The sequence below is a fragment of the Scyliorhinus canicula genome, chromosome 14 (assembly GCF_902713615.1).
Source record: "Scyliorhinus canicula chromosome 14, sScyCan1.1, whole genome shotgun sequence".
In the NCBI taxonomy this organism is placed as follows: domain Eukaryota; kingdom Metazoa; phylum Chordata; class Chondrichthyes; order Carcharhiniformes; family Scyliorhinidae; genus Scyliorhinus; species Scyliorhinus canicula.
The window spans coordinates 83,880,548-83,892,624 of NC_052159.1; the positions used below are offsets into that span (position 1 = coordinate 83,880,548).

The 12,077-nt window shown below is 42.2% G+C and overlaps 1 protein-coding gene across 9 annotated transcripts in view; it reads right to left on the minus strand.

Annotated features, from left to right (window-relative positions):
• sytl2a (synaptotagmin-like 2a) overlaps positions 1-12,077 on the minus strand; it is a 162,634-nt gene that overhangs the window by 109,745 nt on the left and 40,812 nt on the right. For all 9 annotated transcript variants that reach the window (XM_038818132.1, XM_038818131.1, XM_038818130.1 and 6 more), the window contains one exon: positions 2,932-3,083. In XM_038818132.1, coding sequence (XP_038674060.1) covers positions 2,932-3,083 — 152 coding nt within the window. The remainder of the gene's footprint in view (positions 1-2,931; positions 3,084-12,077) is intronic.

Consider the following 12,077-nt stretch of genomic DNA (forward strand, 5'->3'; position numbering starts at 1 on the left):
GGCATGCCATGCTAGTCAGTAGTGGGACCCTTTCCTTTTGGCACTTGCTATCCATACAGCACATACTGATGTTTAAACTCCAAAAGCCCACGGTAATGTGAAATAATGATATTTGGTTTCCAGTGGTGTAAGCAACTATTTTATTGCTTGGTCAGAGAAATTTTTAAAGGGCACTAAGTTGCACAGTTGAACAGAACATGCCACCTTGCAAACTGAATTTATTCTTAATATTTTTGTTTTATTTTTTCAAGCCACCTGCCATCTACTTGGTTTCTGCACCTGCACATGTGAAATACATTAGATTTATCTCCGCTGTTTCACTATATATTATCAGACAATGTGACTACAGTAGCAGCAGTGGCTGCTTCAAAATCTGGACTATGGTCAAAATATTACATTCTTAGAGATAGTTGCATACCCAAGGACTTTGTGCAGAGAGGTAGCTGGAGCCAGACAACCAGTAAGACGTCCAAATTTCCACTTCAAGAATGCTTGCAAGCATGATGAGAAGGCCCCAAACATCAATTATTGTACTTGGGAGTCACTAGCTGCGACTGAGAAAAATGGCAATACCTTCTGTGGGCTGGTGTACACTACCACAATGACCAGAGGCTACAAGGCTTTGGCAACAGACACCAATGCCAGAAATAACACTAGGCAGCTTCATGTGCGGCACTTGTCTGCCTCTCAAAGATTGGCCTCTTCAGTCACCAGCAAGGGTGTGCCATATGAAGATACCTCACCCGAAATGGATAAACTTTCTACATGTCCATAATGTTTCAAAGATGGAAAGATGCCGGACATTAAATGCAATACAAAATATTTTGATCTTTAAAATATAAATTTGGCTGAATTATAATAAACCTTTCATACTAAAATTAAATCATGAAACAAAATTCAGCATTAAAACAGCCAGCAACTGGAGGTCATTCATTTAACACGGGAAAACAATTACTCCATGTATTCTAAAAGTCAGTATCCATATTTAACTATTCCTCCAATAGAAGCAAAACTATATTGATCTTAAATGGAGTCACAATAATAATAATAATCAATCATCATCATCATATTTATTGTCACAAGTAGGCTTACATTAACACGGCAAGGAAGTTACTGTGAACAGCCCCTAATCCCCACATTCCGGCACCTGTTCGGGTACACTGAGGTACAATACAGAATGTCCAAATTATCTAATAGCATGTCTTTCGGGACTTGTGGGAGGAAACCAGAGCACCCGGAGGAAACCCATGCAGACACGGGGAGAATGTGCAGACTCCGCACATAGTGACCCAAGCCGGGAATTGAACCTGGGACCCTGGCACTATGAAGCCATAGTGCTATCCACTATGCTACCGTGCTGCCCGTACAGACATGTACAGCACTTTACTAACCATGGCCCCAAAACAGCTGTTATTATTTTTAGACAATGTAATTTACAATTCCTTGTCATGAAGTAATTTCCATTTAAGTAATTAGCTGGGGAAGGGCATGATTTCCTCCTTTAACTTTTGTTCTCTACATGGTGAATACTTGATCCTGGCCAATTAGTAATTGTAACTTTTCTCAGGGGCAAAGAAAAATAAACAACTTGTTTTTGTAGGCCAGGACGAGCAAATATTTGAACTGCGCTGTGAATGTTGACTGTGCCATAACCCAAATGAATCCTTCCCAATCATTGAAAAAATATTATTGGAGGGGAAGTGGATGGAGTGAGATAAAGCAATGAGAGTGTCCAAAAAGTGCGGGATTTTTCCGGTCATAGCGATTCATTTTCGCCAGCAGCAGCACACCCCCATCCACGGGTTTTCCCGGCGGCATGGGGTGGTTACAATGGGAAATCCCATTGACAAGCGGCAGGAAGACAGAAACTTGCTGCCAGCAAACAGCTTGCGGCCGAGAAACATGTGGCTGGGGAACCAGAGAATCCAGCCTAATATTGACTATCAAGTACCATATGAGGAATAGCACTAGTAATTAAATGATTTCATCAAATGGCCTTTCATTACATTGTTATATTGTTACCTGGCTGTTTTCACACAATAGCACTTCAACACACAATAACCATTTACTCTAACTTTTAATAATCTTTCATCATGTATTTTTTTTAAATGTATGTTTTTAGCTTTCCTTGGTCAAGAGGTGGTCTGAGGAAGAACTTTTTAAAAATGGTTATGGTCTGGAACTCTGCGCCTGCTAGGAGCAGCCCTTTCCCCCCTCCCCCAAAAAAGTCAACATAAAAAGCGTAAATTCTAGTCAGTCAGCCCAAGCTCCTGAATGAGAAGCCCTGTTGTAATAACACCCCAGTATCCATTCATGCGTGTATGTATTTAGGCAAACTAGAATAAACCAGTTTAGTTGGGTATTTGACTGCCATGTGGGATACTGTTTATCCTGCAAGATATCACAAGTTTAGCAACAAGCTTAGAATTGTGAATTCTCCAGCTGAACAAATTTGGCTGGAGAAGTTTCCAGCAAACCAGCAGAGGAATGGAGAGGTTTTGTTTTTTTGCTGACAAATAGGCTTAAAAATCAAATCTTAGGCTGTTTGTACAAGTGGGTGAACGGTCTTTCAAAAAATGCTTCCATCAACAGATATTATTGGCAATTGTTTGGCGTATAGCCATGGTCGAGTGTTTTGTTCCTACCTGGAGCATCTTTTTCATTGTTAACAACATTCCCAATGATCCTGATAACTGGTCATTCAGATGTCATCAGGCAGTGGAAGAAAAGGGTGATATTTTTGACTGAAACAGGCTCAGATTTTCTTGCCCCAGTAAGTCGAAAAGTGAATTACTATGGCAAATTCATATCACATTTGGGAACCTTATTACATTCATTGAATGAATTCTCAAGGGGGTTTGGTAGAATTTCTTTACAGGACATGGGCGCCTTAACAGGCAAGATACTCTGCAGCAAATCAAGGAAACCTACAGATAGTCAAGGGTTTCTTCTTCCGCATTGATGCTTGGATTAGCTCAGACCCATGCAGTGTGTCTTTATGCCTCTTTGCCTTGGCATTATAAAACCACTCGCCAGTCATATTCTTGCGTCGAATTTCATTTTCAACTGATTCTTGCAAATGTCTAGAGAAATAAAATGGGGAAGAACTCATTATTATTTTAAAGGTTATGAAATCCTTTTTAATTTTTCCCTATATTTCCTGTGTCTCCAGGTCAAGTGCCATTTCAGGAATTAATAGGTACAAGCCGAATTCAATAAAATTAGGAAATAACAAAAACAAATAAATGAGGAAATGTTCTACTATTGTCTTCCACTAAAATGCTGTTGAACATCTTTAAAAGGATAATGCTAAACATGCAAAATACATAATAAAAATCAACAAGCTAAGACTGAACAAACATGTCCCTAATTGAAAGAAGAATCACATTTTAAAACAGCGAGACTGAAAGATCAGAACAACCTCCTCAAATCTTGTCGGGGGTTAAAGAAGAAGATATTCACCAGCAATATGCAAGAAACACAAGGCTGATCAGAAGGCAAAAAGACCACTACAAAAAAAAAGCATAAACAAACAACCAATAGCTTAACAATATAAGAGCAGCCAAAGAACGAGTGGAACTAAATGAATGTGAACAGTCCCAAACCATAAAAGTGCAATATAATACCCATCATGAATAATTACTTCCTCAAAGTATTTGTAAAGCAACGCATGTGCTTTCCCAAAGATGGCCCAAGTAAAATCAATGGCTTTCATTGAAAAGAAATGGAAGCCTTAGAAAGATGAAAGGGGTCTAAACAATTAAAATATTTACCCTGGAAAGTCAAGAGACTTGGGAGAGAATTCAGAGAAACTAATGATTTTTTAAAAAATTGTTATTCAAAGCATTTAACGTATATACACAGAATATCAGAAGAACGACACATCAACCCAAAAAACAACCACAAACCTCCAACCCCCCGCCCCGCCATGTCTCACCATCCCCATTTTAGGTCCCTTAACCCCCTCCCCCTTGCTGACCTCCCAATTCTCCTGAAGAAATCAAGAAACTAACAATTATTATGAGGATACTCTAGCAGTAAATTGGAAACTGATTAACCTAGTATACAATATTCAAAATGAATTATAAAATAGACATAAGCAATGACAGATCTATTAGTATTACTTCCATTCCATGTGAAATAATGCAATTAATTATCAGGAGAGTATGTTAACATAATGGAGAAAGATGTTGCTTGGATGCCAGTAATTTGGAGAGATGACAATCCAAGTGGACTGTGGAAAATTCCATTGTGATACAAAGTTTTAGTCACGGTATCTTACAAAAGGCTATTGAGGGGTTCAGGCTGAAACTGGTTGAAGAGCTGGAAACAATGGCTACTTTAAAAAAAAAAGTTGTATTAAAAGATTTGTTGGGAGGGGCAGGGAAGAGAAAGGACGAGCACTGAATTGTGCCAGCGGACTCTGGGCAGACTACAATGGTTTCTAATTTAAATGACCTAGATTCAGAAAATCAGTGCAAAGTACTTTATAAACTACGAGGAGCAGGGGTTTTAGAAGAGCCATGAAATGAAAGAGAATTAAAAATGGAAGTGGGTAGAACAATGATTAGTGCCATTTAATGTCAGACGAATTAAAGTGTTGTACAAATGGAGGAAAAAATGGCTGACATTCTCCATGAATAGTTTTGCAACAACCAAAGATGAAGTCAAAAGAGATTTGGGAATCTCAGTCGATTCACCATTAATCGTGTCCAGTCAATACACAGCAAGAATCAGAAACAACTGAATTGCAGAGACACGACAACATTAGTCCCAGGAAGTTGTAACCACAATACTGGACGGACCATTTCCCAAGATAATATCCAGTACTGGTCACTAAGTGCAAAGTACAATGGGGCCCTCGGGAGGGTGGGTGAACATGCTGGACGAGGACTCAGGCTTCAGTTCTGCATTCTAACAGCAGCAGGAATGTTCCACGCAGCTACAATGTGGTGGAAAGACAACGGAGCTCGTTGAGCAGGTATTTTAGACTCACAAACGCAACAAATCTGCAATTTTGAGTAGAGTTTATGATTTAACAAGTGACACGTGGGGGTTATGAACCATCAGATACCCACGCTGTGGAATAGTCATGAAACAAATATCAATGCTGTCAGAGAGGAGTGGAACAGTAAAATGCATTAGATTTCATCAAGATACAGAGGAAGTATCACAGAAGGTTGTCAGCAAAATTGGTTATGGGTTCTAATGAATGATTCTGCGCCTCAGTACTAGTTGTGGAATTCAGCCATATTGAGATTGAGAGTTCCTACATTTGTCTCTGACGTTGGAGGAGAGAAGGGAGGAAGCCATTGCTAGACTGCAGTGGCAGACCTCTAAAGGTGGGGGCACATCAGTCTGCTGTTGGGCTCTCAGACGCAGGGAGAGCAGATTGTGATGGTGAATGCTCAGCAAGGGATGAAGCGGGCCATTGCTGCTGGTTCAAGAGATCATAACAAGAGAATGGTCCCAGGGGAGGCCAACTTTCCAAAGGGCAGTGCACAGATAGGAGAGGGAGACACCAACAGCTATGAGATTTGTATACCTAGGCTTCCTGGAATCCTGTATAGGGGACAATGGTGCAGGGGAAAGGAAGGACCAGATGCCAAAAGCACCACTGCAGCAGCAAGAGGGACAGCCTCTGGCTGGGCATACTGTTGAAGTGTGAGAGACATTTTGTGTACATTACGAAATCCATCCTGAGTAACAGCAGTACAAAGACCACAAAAAATTAAATCTAATAAACAAAGCTAAATTTATCACGTTACTTATTATACAGTTCGATCACTATTGTTCAAACAAGCAATATTATAACTAAACTACAACCAAACTATACTAACATCTGTTTCATGCAATCTTAAATTGTTCTCTGCTTCTATTCTCTGGAGCTCTCTACACTCTCCCAGAAGCCGGAGAGGCATTCCTCTTTTTGGGATGCACCCCAGCTCCATCTAGTGGTCGGTAAGAGTATTACATTAACCCTTAATGTGCTAACATTATACATAATGTCACAGACACCAGCAGCAAATTGATTTGCCAAGTACCCACACGTGGCTGAGACTGTACCGCCAAATTGTCTACAGATGTGTGAGCGATTTTCTCAATTAAGACTGCAGCTGTCAAGAGTGGTCATCACCAACTTGTGTCATGTTACAGGAGTTGAGGGAGCTTCCGTAGATACCCAATGTCCGTGGCCCTAATAGCATCACATTGAACCATCTGACTCTTTCCAGACATCAACTGGGGATATGTGTGGGGTCTCCTAGGGAGCAGCCCATCACTTCATCAAGGAGGTAACTGATGCCTTGTCGAAGAGGGCTGGAGACTATGGCAGAAAGGGCCATCACTAGATTCCCCCAGGTGTAAAGTGTCATCAACTGCACGCATGTGACCACCAAGGCTCCCAGCCAGTGGCCTTCATAAACAGGAAGGATTTCATTCCACCAAGGTTCAACTGATCTGTGCAATCTGAAAAGTGCATCCTGCAGATGCGTGCCTAGTTCTCACAATATCTATATACTTTGATGCCTAGGTGCCAGAGCTCTTCTGGCCCCCACATGTTCAGGACTGGATTAGCCACTGAATTCATGGCTACTCACACCTGAGAGAAACCATTGTACTGCAGTATAGGAGAGGTACAATACCTGCCACTCATCCACTCGCATGATGAAAGAGAAGATTCTGTTGCCAAGATCTAGTTGAGCCCTAAAGAGTGTTTCCTACATTCCTATATTGTGGTAATCTGCTATACTTTGCACAATCTGGTGCTTAAGGAGGGAGGCCTTACATCAGAAGGATATGGTTGATCACCAATCTTCCTCCTCCACATCCTTCTTCTTGCAGGAGCTTTAGCCGGCCCATAAGATGATGAGGCCCTTGCACTGAAGGGAATGGGCATTGTCTGAAACCTCCCCAGTGTCTCTAAATCCCATTCACACCTACTTGCTTGCAACCATGACACCCTTTCAATGCTTTATGTTAGACCAGGTATCACCTCCTTCCTATCACACATCATGGCCTAGCATCCAGCTGCACCAAGAGCACTGACACAGCTGAGGAATGATAAAACTCAGCCTACCCCTACACCAGGTGTCCATTGAGGGAGTAAGGGTGTAAGTGACATCTGCTAAGGCAGCAGCAGAGGCATAAACAATTGTCAATTTTAAAATAGGATTTATTGCAGCATTCGTATCGAAACTCAGCATGTGCCAAGTCTAAAAACAACCCCTGGTGCATCCAAGTGCTGTTATGAGTGTTTCAATGAGGTGCCTCCACTGTCCTTACATCTGGAAGGAAGGCAGGCTGCTGCCCTTGGCGCCTTGTGGCTTGGGTTGGTGGCCATTCTCTGGCTACCTGAGGTCTGAAGGTTCTCGATTCGCTGAGGACCATCTTCATGGGTGTGAGACCCTCCTCAAGCACTATGGCTAAAGGAGATGAGAAGGTCACTGACAGAGGGGCTGGGAAGCCACTGATGACACTAAGCACCCTGTGAAGAGCCCTCCCCAGGTGCAGAAGGTAGTCATGCCTAATTTGCAAGACACTTTTGCCTCCCTACTTACTGGAGAGGGATGGGAACTTGGAGACTGTGGGTGCCTCATCCTCCTTTTACTTTGGCACTGCTGCTTTGCACTCAATCGACAAAGTGTTGTTATGCAGGGCTGTGACTATCCCTGGCATACACCAAGTGGTCTGCTGGATCTGGCTGTCTATTAGAGATGCCAACCTCTCAATGGAGGAAGTCGTTGTTACGCCACCTCGGGCTAGTGCGTGGTCAAATTCCAGCCCCACCGACCCCAGATTCCCAACACAAGTGAATCAACCAATAATGTGTATTTTCCTGAGATCTTCAACACTTGACTGCTCCAATGATTTACAGTCACCAGATTTACAAGGAAAACATTTAAAAACTGTTTATTTAGAACGAGTAAAAGATGAATATAAAATAGACATAAAGGAACAATGGTCTACTAGTCTAATTATTCCCAAAACCCCACCCCACACTCCACCCAGACACACACAAGACAGACACACAGTGGAGAGGGTAGGAAAGATTCAAAAATAACAGGGATTAAGAGGTAGGAGATGGTTCTTTGCTGCCAAGGTAGCGGACTTTGTAGCCAATGATCTTTTGATGGTGGTCTTCAACCAGAAACCACAGGCTGCAGAATGCTCTTGGTAAGTCACTTCTACTTTTAACAATCGGGGGCTTCACACTGAGAATTCTCCATTGAAGGTCTGTGCAATTCTGGCCTGCATCCAGCAGATGGACCATCAACCTCACCGAGTTAAAACTACAGTTCTCAGCACAAGGGCTTTACGTGGCGTTTTAAACAGCCCGTCTTCTTGCTCTGAACCCTCGGAAAGAATTCAACAGGGGAGAGAGGAGTTGGAGCACTGGCTTCACAGTTCTTTATCAGGACAGAAATCTCGACTTGCCCACAGCCTCTCTCAGACGCCATTTTCAAAGGCTGGCTAGAGGCATTTAAATTGCCAGGCCTTTCAAACGGAGTTTTTACACTTTCATCGACATGGCTGGAGGCATTTAAGACAGAGATTACTTCCCCAAACTGGATTGGTGCTACATCTGAGGATTTCACAGAACTGCAAACAAAAATCTGGGGCTGCCAGCACAGATTCATCCTCCAACATGGCCGTCAACTTCTCAGACACAATAATAATCTTTATTAGTGTCACAAGTAGGTTTACATTAATGCTGCAATGAATTTACTGTGAATTCCGTGGACTGCAACCGTTTTGGCCTGTTTCTGCAACATGTCCAACATGAATTGTTTCTCAGTCTCTAATTCAGCCGGTCTCTGGGGTTTTAGTCGTGATGGAGGTGGTTTTGGAGGACCGCACCACAGGTGGTTAACAAGAGTGCTTCCTGGTGCTTCCCTACAATTTTCTCTACGCTCCTTTGGTACCCTCACTATACCAGCCTTTTCTGTCCCGCATGTAACACTAACAGTCCTTCTTAACTGGCTAATGAAAGTTTACTCAAATCTGGAGGGTTTCTTACAACAAGACTACCAGTAGGATTGTCAATGTTGAGGGAAGTGTTGGGTTTACTTGTGACGAATAGACACTTTGCAAGCCCACCAGCTTTACAATTTCTCTAGGCCTTCACAAGGCCATCTTCAGCAACAAGAGCTGCTGAGGGTCCTCTCAGGGTTGGTTGACTCGAGAGGCACTATTCCTGGGGTGATAACATTACTTCCTTATCGGAGCACCCGTAACCATCGCCTGCACTACCACTTTCAGAATCGGAGTGCGGTACGTCACTGAGCCTTAAGAACGGTTTGTGTTTTGTCAGCATCCTGTGGTTGCAGAGCCAATAAAGGGTTCTCCATCCACCTCCCCCTTATTTCTAAAATGAGATAGATGGTCAATTACTTCTCCTTCCTGGATATCTGCTTCTGCTACCTCAAAGAGGTGCTGTAGACCTTCAAAAGGATGTGGTCAATCAGCTGCTGGCATGGTATCACTTCACAGTCCTTATTGTGCTCATCCTGACTAACTGATGCCATGCAATCAGGTATCCTGTCCCTCAGAGCAATCTGCTTTGGAAATGTCTTTTACCCAAAGGGAATGACAATAGATTTGCCACAAGTGGTGGTAACTGATTACTTCTGGATAGCCACAAAATGTTAGATGTGCCTGTTTAGCTGCAGATGTAAAGACAGTAAATTGAAGGAGAATTGCTCTTCATTCGAGATGTGAACTATTTGTGTAATTTGCAGATCAAAGAATGGCTAAGACCATCTGGGAAACAAGTCGTTAAATTATCTATATATTTTTCACATTCAAAGGACAGGTTTGGGAATTGTTATCGATGGGTTTGAATCTCCATCTGGGACATCCAAGGGATGCCACTTGCTACAGGAATATGTTGCCAGGGAGATAACCTTTTGCCTTGTGGATTTATCAATGTATTCTTTTTCTCACAGGCATAGGTGAAAGTTAGAAAACATGCCAAAAATGGGTGCTTGGAAGCAACATAGACCAGTAGCAAAAAAGGCCATCAGAAAACAGGATGTTCTGATTTTGCAATCATTGAGCAAGAAACAAGTGAAGTTTATGCTTCAGTTGGTATGTCCACAAATGTAAAGGTGCTTAAAAGATATTTTTTTTCTGGCTGAATACTATAAACAGATATACCATTTGGAAACTGTTGAGGGGAATGACTTCTCAGGGGAAAGCAACAACAACCAGATTTGTTGCACCATGATTGATTCTGCTGCAGAGGAAGGAGCAAAAAGTGTGGGAATGCACTAATGTAAGGGGAATAGATAGGTGTTTCTGGGGCTGCAAATGAGACTCCAGGATGGTACATTGCGTCCCTGATGCTAGGGTCAAGTGTGTCTCGGAGTGGTTACAGTAAGTGATTGTGGTACACATTGGTAAAAAGGGACGAGGTCCTGAAAGCAGAATATAGGGAGTTAGGAAGAAAGTTGAGAAGCCGGACCTCAAAAGGCAGTGATTTCAGGATTACTACCAGTGCCACATGCTAGTCAGAATAGAAATAGCAGGATATATCGGATGAACAAATGTCTGAAGAGATGGTGTGAGGGTTTAACATTCCTGGAGCATGTGGGACCTGTACAAACTGGACAAGTTACACCTGGGCAGGACCAGGACGAATGTCCGGGGGAGGGGGGGGGGGGGGGGGGGGGGGGGGGGGTGAACTTGGAGTGGTTGGGGAGGATTTAAACTAATAAGACAGGGAGTTGAGTACCGATGTAAGGATTCAGAGCGGGGGGGAAATCAAATAAAAGAGGAAAAGACAGCAAGGAGAATAAGAAAAGTGATAGGCAGAGACATCAAGGGCCTGTATCAGATAATGAGACTGTAAAAAAGTAGGAGGGACGGGAAAGGAACGTAAAAAGGACTATAAAGTTTTGTACCTGAAAACGTGGGACCTGAACGCGTGGGGCATTCAAAATAAAATGGTTGCATTAGTTACGCAGATAGATGTAAAGGGGTATGATGTAGTTGGGATTATGGGGACTTGGCTCAAAGGTGATCACAGGCTCTTAGGTGCCAAGGATGCAAACTAAACATGGAGGGCTATTCAGTTTTTAGGAAGGACAGACAGAAAGGAAAAGTTGGTGGAGCTATATTGTTGATTAAAGAAGATATTGATACAATATTGAAGAACGATATTAGTGCAGATGATGTGAATCTGTCTGGATCAAGTAAAGAAACATCATGGGGAAATAAACATTCATAGGGTTGTGTACAGACCACCAAACTGCAGTGGTAGTGTTGGGAATAGCATTAGACAGGAAATCAGAGATGCATGTGACAAACCAATACCTGTGACTTTAATCTGCATATAGATTGGGGGAGTCAAATTAGTCACAGTACAAATAGAGCAGGAATTTCTGGAGTGCATAGGGATGGTTTTCTGGACCAATATGTTGAGAAACCAAAGAACAGGCCATCTTGGACTAGGTGCTGTCCAATGAGAAAAGATTAGTTGCCAATCTAATTGAGAGAGAACCCTTGGGGATGAGTGATCACAATACGATAGAATTCTTTATCAAGGTGGATAGTGACTTAGTTGATTCTGAGACCAGGGTCCTGAACTTCAATAAAGGTAACTATGCCGGTATGAGGCATGAGCTAGTTATGACAAACTTGGAAACATTACTTAAAGGAAGGACAGTGGACAGGCAATGGTAGGCATTCAAGGAATGAATAGGTGAACTCCAAAAGTTGTTTATTCCTATTTGGCGCAATAGTATAAAGGGAATCATGGCTTACAAGGGAAATTAGAGATAGTATTAGATTCAATGAAGAGGCATACAAATTAGTAAGAAAACGAAATAGACCTGAGGATTAGGAACGGTTTAAAATTCAGCAAAGATGGACAAAGGGATTGATTAAAAAGGGGAAAATACAATTTGAAAGCAAACTCGCGAGGAGCATAAAAACTGATTATAAAAGTTTCTATAGGTATGTAAAGAGATAAAAAGTAATGTACAGTCAGAAACAGGAGAATTCATAACAGGGAACAAAAAAATGGCTGAGGAACTAAATTCACAAAGGAAGACATAAATAATGTACCGAAAGTT